We start from the raw sequence: 14,694 nt of genomic DNA, 5'->3' as shown, positions 1-14,694 counted from the left end.
TCTCATACTCAATCCTAATACTAGGATTTGTCATGTTTGACTTTTACTTGTAATGGAGTATTTTTACATTACAGTAGTTGAGTATTTTTACATTTCAGTAATTGTACTTTTACTAGGGTAAGGGATCGGAATACTTCTTCCACCATTGTATGAAACAAAGCCTGTGATGACACTGCTCTCAGCATGCAAGCTCTTCAGCAGAAATCAACCCTGGCAATCCTCTCTCATCTCTCTGTCCTTCACTGTCCCCCTCTTCAACCACGCTACTGGTACAAGCGTGCGCCTGCTAATGCAGTTAACACTGTGCACATCCTGATTAAACGTTCCTGTTGCTAAAAGATGTAATGGCTTGGGCGCTTCGGATGTGGTGTCTGTGGGGAATTTTCTTTTCGAGGCGTATCTGTGATGTATACAATCAATTTGAAATCTGGCTCATTATCACAGGAGACCTCCAGGCAACTCGCAAAGCGGGGAAGTGTGTAACACGGAACACCCACATTCAAAACCACTGGCAATGTTTCCTTGATTCTTAAACTGTAGAAAAACACTCTTTAAGCTGCATGAAAGCCAGCGGTGACGCACACACCACATTCACCACACACACACACCACACACACACTGAGACATATCTTCCCCAAACGCAATGGAACATGTCTCTTTAATGCAAAGTTGTTGAGGAAGAGAGAGCGAGGGGGATCAGAGGAATTCATTATGGATCCGTGGGTGGCACAGTCAGTCCGAGAGCTCCTCCAAAATTCAGCCGTAAAGTTGATTTCTCTTATCTTGGACCCACAGCAACACATGAGTTATTATCCATCGCACTGGAAAAGGAACGAGGGGAGGGGAGGGGGGGTCATCCAAAATGTGTATGTCACCCCGAGTAAAAACGAGTCCCTTTCATCCTCCTCTCTTGTTTTCAGCTCTTACTCTTCACCTTCTTGTCCTCCGGCAAACACCTCCTTTCCTGCATCAGTATGTAGCCTTTGTTGTCATCAAAGACTTGCCCATCTCTCCGCAAGAAGGAAGGGCCTGGAGCGCAGCCTTGCAATCATCACACAGACAAAAAAGTGGGACAATATTTGCATGTCCTCTGACCTCCAGGAGGCGAATGCTAACGTCGTTTCCCCCCATCAGACACTGTCCTAGACGATCAGACCAGGGCTGGGCTGGAACAAAAGAGGGTCCATTATATCCTGCCCTGCAGCCCTCATCCTCCTGTCCAACCCCACATGGCTGTCCCTCGGTCCCCCACTCCACTCCCCTGGGGGCAGCCTCACAATCATACGGCCCTCCCTGCTAGCCTCCGCGCGCTACGCTGGCATCGATATGACATGTTTGCATGCATTATGCGAAACGCTGACACAGGGTATATACTCAGGGGTCACTGATATGAGACATGATCTGAACGGCGGCTCTGGGAGTGAGTCGTTAGTGCTCACATCACATTTGTGCCTTTTTAAACAGTGAAAATCCAAATTTGAGTTTGGGATGATGTTTTGGAGAAATGTGAAGATTTCACTGAGTGTGGATGTGTATCTGTGTATACTGAGTGTGTATGTGTATGTGTGTATACTGAGTGTGTATGTGTATGTGTGTATACTGAGTGTGGATGTGTATGTGTGTATACTGAGTGTGGATGTGTATGTGTGTATACTGAGTGTGGATGTGTATGTGTGTATACTGAGTGCTTATGTTTCTTCAGATGAAGGTTCATCGCCTGCACACTCTTAAACATGCTTTGCACATGATTTTGTTGTTGTTTTTGCTTTTTAAGAGATTTTTTGTCACTGTTTAAATAGGTGGTTTGACACTCAGATGTGTTTTCCTTATTGGACTTATATTATGTTTCAGACATGTGCAGTGTGGCACCCATTAGAAATTACAGGTTCCTCCTTGTCTTCTGCCTCAGTGGGTGGCTCCGTTTCTTGCTCTTGCCCCCCCCCTCCCCCATCTCTCCTTCTTTCTCTCTGTTTCTCTCTGTCTGTCTCTCCCATTCTCTCGGTTTATTTGTTACGCCCTCTTGTAGACTGGGATTTGGGGAAACTTGCTTCTGCAGTCACACTTCCCGGAAAGGTTGGCCGTTTCTGAATTCATTTTCAAAAACCAAACCTCCTTTACACCTCCCCCCACCGCGCTCTCTGCTCGGCACACATGACGAATGGATGACACAGGGACTCTAAATGGTGGCCATCAATAAACACCAGCATCTCTGGGCTTTGCATTCATCCTCTTCACCTCATTTGCTTCTCCGACACCGGTCCCCTGGCTGCTGACCTTTTCACAGGGAGGCTCCTGCAAGTGCAGATGGAGCCCCAGCACTTTATCCTGAGAGGTCATTTATTTATGAAGTGCAGTGCACAGTCGCAAGGCAGAGTGGAGAGAGTCGAATGGAGAGTGCTGGGTGCTGGTTTGGTGAGGGGCTGGTTGGTGTGTGTGTGTGTGTGTGTGTGTGTGTGTGTGTGTGTGTGTGTGTGTGTGTTTAGGGGTGGGAGGGCGATGGGTGCATTTATCGGCAGGGGCCCCCTGTCTACCCTTGCGCTCGCTGGACAGAATGCATTGCTCCAGACATCCTAATGTACAGCACTTTACCGTCGAAACGCCAGCGCACACCAAACCATGCAGCACTTATAGGCCGTTTGCAGCCCTCCCCCACTGTTCTCCCTCTAAATAGCCAGGCAATTACTATACACTCACTCGGGCCCAGTCAAGAGCCACTAAAATGTTTGCCGGAGAGTGACATTTCCCTCCATTCCTAATGTGCATAAAATGATTTCGGGGGACTATTTTTCGCAGACATTAACTGATGTGGCGAGGAGAGTGGGGGGAAAAAAACAGCAAAAGAGGTGGAAGGAAAAAGAGGAAATGGATTGCAATACAACAGTTTGTGGAAAATATAAAGTTTGTAAATTGTTGAAGATTTATTTTGAATTTATTTTTCCGTCAAATTGGGAGAAATCGGGTGAAAATCAGAAAAGCTTTTCCAAATTATGTAAAACTCATCACGTCCCCCATGCACTTCCTGCCTGTGAAGGCTGAGAAATTGAAACCAAATTGTCACAGCTTGTCGCCTCACGTCTGATTAAATCCAAACTATTGCCTGACAGGAAGCCCAACACACACGTGCCGAAACCAAAGCCCTCCCTCGCATCCCTCCTCAGGACTTGAAGTAAATGAGACATTAGAGGTAAAGGGGGAGACATTCCCATGTAATTGCACTTGATCTCGTTTGCATTTGTCACTCCTACAGCCACACAGCCAACTCTCTCTGTGAGAGTCTCAGAGCCAGATCCTGAGCTTGACACTTCGCTCATTGTCTCCTCTCTCCTCTCTCTCCCTGTTTGCGTTCGGTCGCGTTGAGGAGATGCAGAGCTTAGCTCGGGCTGTGTGTGTGCAATCAGACACACCGCACCTCCTTGTTCATGTGGGGAGAGGGAGATAAACAGTCACACACTTCCTGGTTCTTGTTCACTTCACACACATTAGGGATGGTGCCTCAGAGGCGACCTGCGTGTATGTGTGTGTGTGTGTGTGTGGGTGTGTGGTGCATGTCTGCCTGCATGTGTGTTTTTTTGTTTGTGTCCTTCACACCCCTTCTCAAATCAAATGTGAATGTCCAACTTGGTGAGAACGTGTCCCCTTTTGCGTGCAGCAGTGGACCTGGCACAAACATACCCAAAGTTGAAGGGCTGACGAGTCTGATGTCGAGGTGTGAACTCATGTCCTACAGTGGCTCCTGCCCTTGACCCGCGACTCAGTGTCACACGACCATAACACAGCCTGACCAGTGTGACAAAAACTAGTCAGCCCTGTTACGTTCAGCAGAAAATTTGTCAGCCCTGACACGTTCGGGGGAAAAACTCGCTGGCACCAACTTACTAAAGTTCACTTGCTCAAAAACGTGCAAGTGCAATCACCCCACACCCTCCAGAAATGTCAGAACTATTTCCTAACAGGATGTAGTGAAGCCATCTTTAAAAATAACAGAATATCATGCTTTTTCATGGTCATGCTGTGACAATTTCTGTACATGGATATTTCTTTGTAAATATCATGTAAGCCTATGCACCAGCCTGTCCTGTCATAAACCAGCAATTATAGACCGATTCTAAATAAAAGAACATGAATTGAAAGTGGCGAAGTGACATTGAGGACAATACAAAATGATGCAACAAAAGAATCTATTTATTTGGAATATGCATTACCAGTACAAATGAAGAGAGACCAGAAAACCTACACCTTGTTTTTTCCACAAAAAAGAAAAGAAATTTTAAATTGGAATCAAAAAGATAATAATTTTGCGCTTCCGTTTTATTCTTTTTTTGTACATCAGCAGAGACCTCAAAAGTTCAAACTCGGAGAGAAAGTCTCTGCAATTTTCCTCAGATTTTTTTTCTCATATATATATATAAAAGAAGAAACATTCAAAAACACTGCAGTATTTTATTAAAGAACAAAAGACATGCAACAAAGTAAACATTTGATGTTTTACAAATTGCTCATATGCAAAAAACTAAAAGCATCATTACATGAAGCTTTCAATAATACGGTGATACTGGACAGGCAATGTGAAAAGCAGATTTGAGCACTAGACGAAGTGCATATCCGACATTATGAGAAATCCTTTCACTGCTCCTACCTGGACCTCTCTCTCTCTCTCTCTCTCTCACACACACACACACACACACACACACACACACACAGCCACACACACACACACACACAAGAAAAAAGGCGTGACAGACTTTTTGTCAAAGTACAGTGTGATGCGATCCCTAAAGACAACACTCTGCCAGAGCCCAGAAGCTCCCCAAACCTCCGAAGGACACGCGTCATCTCGTAGCTGCACCGTGGTATGAAACAGGCTCGCGGCACACCGCCCGCCCGCCCGCTCAGGGTTCTCAATTCATTTCATGTGTCCTCAAAATCATTTAGTCGAGAAATTTAGACAGTGATGCCACTCGAACGCAAATAAATATCCATCGTATGCATCTTGCTGAGCTTTGACAAAACCTGGAGAGTCTCTATTCTCTTGGCTGGACTCGTCAGTCATGGGGTGCAGTGATGCTCCACTGTTATTGATGGGTTTTAAAATAAGTTTTAAAACATTTATATATTCCATGTCATTGCATAATGGCGTTTTGTAGTCTCGATTTGGTCTTGCTAAATGAAATAGGCTACTGTCACATGACACTGCTGACACTGACTTTTCACATCACCGTTAAACAAAGGCAGTATCCATTTCGAGAGCGGGTCCACCTGGCTACCCCCCCCCCCCCCCCTCAGAGCGAAGGGGCCGAGGGAGTGGATGGACCACACTGAAACAGAGGGAGAGGCTCTGTTCGTTTGTCTGCATCAGATCAGACATCATCTGAAAATGGATACTGGCATAGTATTATAAAAAAGCAAACAAGAAGAAAAAAGGTGCACAACTACATATACAGAATAGCGCATTCTTGGGGCTAATTCACATAAGCTAGCATGAAAATAAAATAAAGTCCTGTAAAACAAGCCAAACAAAGATGAGATTTTTAAAAAACAAAACAAAAAACAAAACAAAAAAAGTTATTCACAACATGGACATAAAAAATATATCCAAACAATTTCTGTAGTTGTGTGCCATCACTTTTTTTTTGTCTTCGTTGTTCAACAAACACTGGATTCTGACTGCATTTTTGGTTTGGAGTACAAAGTACCGGAACATTCAGAGGCGACGTTCTTCAGTACAACAGATAATACACAGATTCACAACATGAAAAGTGTTTATAAAGCTGTTGGCTATGTAGAGTTCACACTTCTGCGTTTTCCTTTTTGTCCTTTCTTTCTTTTTTTTTTGGTATCAAAGTAATGAATGTAGGTAATGAATGAATAATGCTTAACTGTTATTTCAAAGGCTGTGACCCCACGAACACAGTAAGATCAACATAGACTACAAATGAAGTAAAAAAAATTAAAAAAAAATAAACTGATAATCATTTCACATTTCGTATTTGTTCGTTCATTGTGACGGACATGATTTGGAGGGTTTTATTGCCTACTCATGTGTAATGACGGGGGATACTCCACAGCCTTCACTAAGCCTCTCACTGCATACTCCTTTTCAGCATTTCATACCTACACTACGCCATTACCGGATCTCCTCTGCATGGATGTGATGTATGACATATAACGACATATTTGCAGTGTCTCAAAGTGTCTCAAAAATAGATCAGTGTTTTGCTCCAATAGTTATTCTATCTTCGTAGCACCAGGGGAAAATGATTAACTTTGGACATATGAAAAATCGTTTGACCATAATACCAAAAAAAAAGATTGAAACAATTCTCCCTGTCAATTTGTTTTGTTTATGCACAAAGTTGGAAAGTACTGTAAGATGACAGTATAAATGTACATACATAGTACTCTTGAAATAATTAAAAACTGTATTATTTGTGTCTCTTCCTCATTCAGATTGGACAAACTATTTTAGCAACCAGTATCTACAATTTTTGAGGCCATGACACAGTTGATACATAGTAACTGGTGATTCATTTAACATGAGCAAAACTGCAAGCAAATTCTTGCCAAATCACTTTCAGGAAACCTCAGGTGTCCATACCGACTAACTAAAGGGGGCCAACGTGAATATTAGTTTATCTGTAGTTAGTTTTTTTCTGTCCTACTAAATTATAATAATAGTAATTATACATAATACAGGCATGTCCATAGGCTGAGTTTAACTTTTTATCACTTCTTGGGCCCTGTTTTCACAAATATGAATCTATTACAAAGTGTTTCCACAATATGTCAATATAAAAAAAATTGTGTTGTTTTTTTTGTTTGATTTTTTTCAGAGCATATTTATAAGATATCAAATACTTTGGCACAATGGGTCAAACAGAAAGTCACTATTGGAAAACAGAGCCTAGACACATGAAGGCCTAACATGTCAGATGAAAACATTTTCAAAAAACGATTATGGCCGAAGTAGCAATGTTTGTCTTTTAAGAAAATGACAATTTTCCTTTTTTTTGTTCCATTTTGTTTTGTTGTTGTTGTTGTTGTTTTTAAGAGGTAGTGTGCAAGCATTCCAATCTAAAGACAAGGGGGCTGTACATACTTGCTTTTTGTAAGTGTGTATGTCTGTGTTTTGTTTTTTTGTTTTTACAAAGTCTTTTTTGAAGAAGCGAGATCAGTACACAGATGTCAGAGCTGTAACAGTGGACACAGACACTCGTGGAGGTGAGGGTGAATGTGGCGATGGCGTCACCGGAGGCGAGAGAGAAACCAGAGCCGGAACATGGCGGTGGGCGGGTGAGTGAGTCACTGGTGGTAATGGCTGAGAGAGTCCAGGGGGGGTGTTGTGTCGCCCTCTCCCCATATCCTGCTTTCAGAGTGCTGGGCTCCCCCTCAATCAAGGTAAGGGCTGTCCTGGCCTGTGTGTGTGCGCGTATGTGTGTATGTATGTATGTATGTGTGTGTGTGTGTGTGTGTGTGTGTGTGTGTGTTGGTGTGCGTGCGTGTGTGTGTGTGTGTGAGCGGTGCCGTAAGTGTGTGAGGGAGGGAGGATGGCAGACGATGAGGATCAGTTGGATGTGTCGGAGTGGACGCTTCCGGGTCCTTCTGTAGGCGAAGTCACTGACGAGGGAGTTGTGGCGTCCTGCCATCCGCCATTAGCCTGTTGAAAAGAGAGAGGAAGAGGAGAGGATGAGAGGTGAACTAAAGGATGAAGGTAATCAGAGCATACATATAATGTGGCGCCCACAGTGGGACCAAGGATGGTGTCCCTAGGCTGTTTGTAATGTACATGGCATAATACATGTCCAGAGGCTTATCGTCACTTGAACATAACCACAGCCCCAAGGAAACGCTAGCATATATGTTAACTAAACCATAGCATACTTCTTAAAGGAAAAGAAATACTGAAATGAATAATTTCTCCCCCACTTTAGTCCAATTGTTCATTCAGTCAATCATAAATTGTGTTAAAAAAAACGTTCCAATACGATACATGCTCATTTCTTTTCACTGTTTAAAAAACTGAAATATTTCTTTCATTGCTGAAAAACGGCACGGGAACGATTGTCATTGGTCAGAGTTAAACGCTTGTCAATGTTACTGACACGTTATAATAACACGGGAATGTATGAAGTGCCCTCACAAAAAAAAAAAAAAATGTCAGATTAAAAAAAGGCAACAAAAAAACAAAAGAAGAATCAGTGGCTGCAAATTATAACAGTTGAGATTGAATTGAAAATACAATGAGCGACGCAGAAGCCATTTCGAATCTGGCAGACAGGCCCTTTAAAGAGCATTTGGGATATTAATAGCAAATTTCATGCCATCAGAAACGGCAGGAAATGGTCCTCGACAGCCTCTTATTTCAAAGCCTGTTATTTAAGACCAAGGCAGTCTGTAATCAAAAAAGGCAAAGAAAGAAAGAAAGAAAGAAAGAAAAGAGAGGAAAAATGCCTTCGGCTTTTGGTGACACTCTCTCCATCTATTCTAAAGGGTGTAATTACTCCTCTAGTCAACCACAAAACGCATTATGTACTCGTTCAGTCATTACGGGACACACAGGCGGAGGAGAGGGAAGCAGTGTGCTGAAGGAGACGCTCCCCTGACCCCCCTCACACCCGCCACCCCCCCCCCCCAGCAGCTGGAGCCAGAGGAAGTTTACGACCAGAGAGCTAAGAAACAAAAGCCAGTAAGAGCCACGCTGACGAATTAAGGTCTTTCTGGAGCGAATACCCACATATGGTCCGAATACAGTGCTATTATTCGCTTAATTCAGCACGGTGAATTTATGATATATTTTTTTTCTTCTGTTTTTTTTTTTTTTTTTTTTTTTTAAGGTACCAAATGGTTTTAAAAACAGATCTCCAGCTCAACCCGTCTGTTTTCATATTGAGAGCTGAATCACAACAATAAAAATGTTCAACCAATTCCTCAAAGGATTGGAGATTTCTAAACCAACCCTGCTGACCAGAGCAGAGCAGATCCATCCTATTAGCGCCCGAGCCCACTGAATTAAGAGTGGGATCATGTCAGCTCGGCAGCCCAAGTGTGAATAAAGCAGGCAGGCAGACGGTAGCGGCATTAGTGTTAGCGTTAGCGTTAGCGTTAGCTCCGGCTGAGCTGGGCTGGTCACGCTGCTGTCTGGGGACTGGGCTATCTGCTGGGGCAAGGTGCCCGAGCGCCTGAGAGAGCATAATGGAGTGTGAGGGGGAGGAGAAAAAGGAGTAAATAGAAGAAAAAAGCAAACACGGCCTTGGAGAGGATCCGTGTATTTTTTGCTTTGCTACAGGGAGCGGAGCACTTCATTAGCATATGGTGGGTAAGGCTGGGTGAGGACCGAGACAGCAGGGTTTTCAGCCAGGCGGGACTCCTCTGACCCCCCCCCCCCCCCCACACACACACACACACACACGCCCCCCTCCTCCTTCTGCTCCTCTCTTGTCTTGTCCTGTGCGCGGGAGCGGGAGCGGGAGAGGGAGCGGGAGAGGGAGAGGGAGAGGGAGAGGGTGCGGTGATAGTGAAGAGGAGGAGGAGGGCGACGGCGAAGGCAGCGGCGGTGGTGTGGCTCGCTGTCAGAGCCATTAGCGCGGTGGGAACGTGATCTGAGCAATGCGCTTGGATTGCTGTCCCAAGTCCACACTCTGCTCTCCTTGTGTCTGTCTTATCGATTTTCCCCTTTACGACGCAGCTTGTCGCTGTGAATTTTCCTGCTGCGCAAAAACGCCAGCCCACCCCACCCCTCCCCCTTCTCCAACCCCCCCCCCCCCCCCCAACTCAATCCAACCCAGCCTCCTAACGACCCCCGCCCTCCAAAAATAAAAATAAATAAAAACAACAGAGAGAAAGAAAAAAACCTGAGGACCCCCTGGTTGCGTTCCGTCTGGCTTTAGGGCCGAGCACCGGCGTATTTTTAGCGTGAGGGTTTAAGCGCTTGTCCTCAGACGGTCTGTTTCTGTCGTCCTGGCCGACTGTGGGGTGATAATGAAGGTCAGGTGACCTGAGGGGGTGTGGGGGGGTGGTGGTGGTGGTGGTGGTGGAGGTGGGGGAGGGTCACGTCTTGTCACGCCTGTGGGGTGCGTCACCTGTTTGCTCTCGATGGGGTGGGTGTGTGTGTGTGTGTGTGTGTGTGTGTGTGTGTGTGTGTGTGTGTGTGTGTGTGTGTGTGTGCGTGCGCGCATGAGTGTGTGTTGCTGCAGGTGGCGGGCCGGAGCTGATTGGACGTGACAGGCTCAGGCGGTGGCCTCGTGTCCGCGTGCGCTGGGCAGTACGCTGCCCGTGGCGTGACCGATACAGAAGCAATCAACTAGGTGACCACAGCGCACAGACAAGTCCTACTAAGTGGCATTCTGAGCCCTATGGCTTTGAAATAATTGGTAGAAGGAGGGGGAGGGCAAGAAAACAAAATAAAAAAAAGGGAGACAAGGATTGTGTGTTTCTCTCTCTCTCTCTCTCTCTCTCTCTCTCTGTCTCCTTACATTGATGCCCTGCGGACTGTACATCTGGTTCGCTGTGAGTCCGTCATTGTATCCGCCTGTCTGGCTGATAACATGGCGAAGGGTATCCACCTGAAACACACACACAAAAACACAAGCAAACACACAAGCACACACACACACACACACACACACACACACACACACACACGAGAGAGAACAAAAACAAAGCAAGGTCAGGCAGCACAAAGACATGCAAGCACTAAAGAATAGCCAAGGAAAAAAAATGAAACTGTATTATATAACAAAATACAAATCAGGTCTGGCAGTTCAATAAAGTAGAGCAACTGAACTCATCAGGCCCCCTACAATTTCAGTTCCCAATAAAACTCAAAGGAAAAAGGAATTTGCCATCATAAAATAAATGCTTCAGCAAAGAGGCTAGACTATAAGATCAAGTTCTTATTAATATGAATGATTTCTGACAGATCCAACTGTGCTTTGCTCCATACACAAACACCTCATATGAGAAGAGTATTGTTTCTGTGTCAGATAACAAGCTGGAAATGAGAAGCCATTTGTCATGTGGCATCGTTGGCCATTTGTGCTTCCAGACAGATATTAAGAGCTGTAATGTTGCCCGACGCACATGCTTCTTACAGCAGACTTGTCAGGCAATCACCAGTGCCCTGGAGGCCTACCCTGTGGTTACCCAGATAGGTACTGACTCCAGGACAGACCTGGCCCAGAAACACTCAGCAAGTGACTCCAGCTAGACCCGTACCAGCTCCAGGCCAGAGCTCCCCCGGAGTCAGAGGCTACCAGGGGGTCCTAAGTGCTGATGCAGTGCTGCTGCGTGCCCTACCTGCGACTGCACGTTGGCTCCCACCTGAGCCCCCTGGTACGAGTCCCCATTGAGAGACTGCACACTCATAAACAAGTCCCCGGAGTTTGACATGTTAAAAGAGCCAGCAGAACCTGGAAGGAGAGAGGGAGCAACGGAATCACAGAGAGACGGAGGAGGAGCCAGAGCAGCACCACCACCACAGCCGGCGCCGGCCGCCCCCACCCCAGGGAGCTGGAGCGAGGGGTCGACGCAGGGGTGGAGGAGTCACCATGCAGAGGTTAGGTTAGCAGGCTAATGCAGTTAGCAAAAGACAGACCCATTGAGAAGGCAAGATAGGAGGGGGAGGGGGGGCAGAATTAGGCAAGGAAACAAATGAGGCTGGTACAGTAAACGGCCAAAGAGCAGAGGCTTTGGATGGCTTTAGACATTTTTTTTCCTGTGTGGTCTTTTTTTTTTATTCTTCCGTAACTGATTGTTATTGAACGTTCAGTGTCTTTTGCAATGATCTGGAAACCCATAAAAACAAATAGATAGCACCAAAACATCAATAACAATCGGCCAGACAGACACACACACACACGCACGCACACACACACTTCAAGACTCGTTTATCAACAGTGAGAAATAGCTGTGTTATATACAAGCCACAAATCTCCCCAAGGTTAGAAATGGCTGTATTAGGGTTGGACCCCAGCAACAGAGGGAAACAGACAGCAGCACATGCTTTCTAACATGGGGCCCAGGTAAACTAATCTATGTCAACAACCCATCCTGTAGCACATCATCTGTTTTTACTCTTTCTCTGTCTAACGGCTGCTTTTTTCTGTTACAGTGGAAATTTTGACTATCGCTCTGCTCAAGTGTGCCGAGCAGCACAAGTCAACGCTGAAGCCAACCCTTAAATGATGGGCTTTTCTCCCACACCAAACTCCAAGCTCTTCATCAACCTGCTGGGTTACTTATCTATTGATTTATACTTAAACATCATGTAGCGAAGTCCTTTCACGCTTTGGGATTACTATGTTTAGGCCAAATATAGAGATATCATGTTATGGAACTTTCAGATAGGGAGGGAAAGCCTCCAACATCAACAGCAGCCTGTGAAGAAATTCTGTCAGGATTAAGCGTCGTTGTGCTTGCTTACCTGCGGAGTTGGGGGTTGAGGGCGAGTTGGCTTGGCTTCCTTGTGCAGAGACGTTGGCCGCAGTCACAGCAGTTCTGGCGGCGTACATGTTGGCCTCCTCCTGGAACTTTCCGATGTTTTTCTTATACCGGATTCTCTTGTTTCCGAACCAGTTGGAAACCTGCAGACGCGCAGACAAAATTTGACAAAACTTCAGTCAGCAATTCAGTTTTCCAAAACCCGGGGGGAGTTTAAATCATCACATCACTGTGACTCAAACTACTGCCACACTACAACCCATTCAGTCAGCTAAAGAGCCACCACATAGATTACATATTACACAAAAGACATTCAATAATTAAAGACATAATAGTTCCCAATAAGATTCAACTCGGTTGCAAACGAACCTAGCAAGACAACATGGTAACTCTATGGGGCAATCTGTGTGAAGCTAATGGCAAAGCCCCAGCTGTCCTACTGGCTGGGAAATGTTGCAGTCAATAAAGTCTAACGCGCATGCAGTGCTGATGGCTCTAGCTGGGGCTGGGGCTGAGCCCTTACCGCGAAGCTGGCGCGCAACGCAAACACGGCGAGCCCGTATCACCGCGAGTCCACATTAGCGCCAGAAAACGAAATGATTGCCAATAACAATCTCATTATGTCACCATGGCTGCAGACTATCATCAGAACACACGCTAGCACCAATCAGTCACCATCCGCTAACACCCATTAGCGCTAATATACCCCCAGATGAAGCTACGGGGATAGCGCTGAGGCGCTAATGATAAACAACATTAAAATGAGAATGAAATCAATCCGGTGGTAAAAGTTTTGTGTTTTTTCCCCTCTTCTCGCAGTGAATGCGAGAAGGTAAAGCTGCAGACATCCTCAACAAATCATCTGTAACGCTACCCCTCCGTTTGGTTCTCTTCCATTTTTTTTTAAAATGGAGCTCAGATGAGTCATCAAATAATTACACATAAATCCACTTGAGCAGTTTGGAGAGAGTGCTATCCAGCGGGGACAAATACAAGTCAGAAATCACAGCAAGGCAATATGATCTCATGGTAGTTTTCTTGCACACACCCAGACCCTCCACTCCCACCCCCACCCTACCCCTGCATATCACTACCTTTGGTACCTCTATAAAGAATATGACCCTGATCTGGCAAACCCCTGGCGGTGCCAAACTAGACCAGGGCCAAATCAGGACCAGGGTTGGCTGCGCTCTAAGAGGGCGAAGGTTTAGTTGCTGTGCGTGGTAGAGGGGGGGGGGGGGCGGGGTCCGTACTGCACCTGTGAGACTGTGATGCTGCACTTCTTGGCCAGCTCCTCCTTGGCCTCCTCGCTGGGGTAGGGGTTGCTAAGGTGAGAGTAGAAGTACTCGTTCAGGATCTCCGTGGCCTGCTTGTTGAAGTTCCGTCTTTTCCGTCTGCGTAAGGACAGAGAGAGAGAGAGAGAGAGAGACAGAGAGAGAGAGAGAGAGAGAGAGAGAAGGAGAGAGAGAGAACACATGTACACCGTGAGGTACCACTCTCGAGACACCGCTGACAGTACACAATAGGCACAAGAGACAAAGAGGAAGTGAGAGACACACACACACACACACACACACATACACGTGCACACACACTAATACACACACTCACACACATGCATACACTGGAGAAAAAAAACAAGGTGCCAAGTTTCATGAAAAGAAAGGACAATATGGTTCTCTGCCAGTGTATGCACCAACCCCTCCATATTGCACGCCTATCAGGCTGAGAGTCTCCCCATGTGCCACATGGCAGGAGGGCTTTACATATGCAGAGCCAACCCCCCTGCAAAGCCCTGCCTGGAGAGAGCACTGAGCCCCTTCCCAAAGAAGGGCGAGGAGGAGAGAGAGAGAGAGAGAGATGGAGAGAGATGGAGAGAGAGAGAGAGGGAGGGAGATGGAGAGAGAGAGAGAGAGAGAGAGGGAGAGAAATGGAGAGAGATGGAGATAGAGAGAGAGAGAGAGAGAGGGAGAGAAATGGAGAGAGAGAGAGAAAACACACACACACAAATGCACGTACACACATACACAGTCACACACATGCTCGCACACACACCCCTCCAAAAGCCTCCTTCAGAATATGGAAATACGACACAGCATGCTCTCCGGCTAGGCAAGAGAGGATTAATCAGAGGGGCTGAATGCGCCTGTGCCTCTCGCCCAAAGAGAGAGAGGGAGAGGGAGAGAGAGAGAGAAAGAGAAACCCCCTTTCCCCCTGCATCCTCAACATCATTTACACCAGAATGGCTGTAGAATACAG

General features: G+C 46.0%; 1 protein-coding gene across 4 annotated transcripts in view; it reads right to left on the bottom strand.

Annotated features, from left to right (window-relative positions):
- Positions 1–4,164: 4,164 nt before the first annotated feature.
- Positions 4,165–14,694, bottom strand: part of pbx1b (pre-B-cell leukemia homeobox 1b) — a 67,230-nt gene continuing 56,700 nt past the window's right edge. For 2 of the 4 annotated variants that reach the window (XM_031574563.2, XM_031574564.2), the window contains 5 exons: positions 13,694–13,829; positions 12,419–12,578; positions 11,293–11,405; positions 10,470–10,559; positions 4,165–7,654 (listed from right to left, as the gene is read on the bottom strand). In XM_031574563.2, coding sequence (XP_031430423.1) covers positions 7,562–7,654; positions 10,470–10,559; positions 11,293–11,405; positions 12,419–12,578; positions 13,694–13,829 — 592 coding nt within the window. In that variant the 3' untranslated portion in view covers positions 4,165–7,561. The remainder of the gene's footprint in view (positions 7,655–10,469; positions 10,560–11,292; positions 11,406–12,418; positions 12,579–13,693; positions 13,830–14,694) is intronic. The other 2 variants (XM_031574565.2, XM_031574566.2) reach the window with 1 other exon arrangement.

Source organism: Clupea harengus, chromosome 10 (genome assembly GCF_900700415.2).
Source record: "Clupea harengus chromosome 10, Ch_v2.0.2, whole genome shotgun sequence".
Lineage (NCBI taxonomy): Eukaryota > Metazoa > Chordata > Actinopteri > Clupeiformes > Clupeidae > Clupea > Clupea harengus.
The sequence above is the reverse complement of the archived record's forward strand: the minus strand, read 5'-3'. Positions and strand labels throughout refer to the sequence as shown.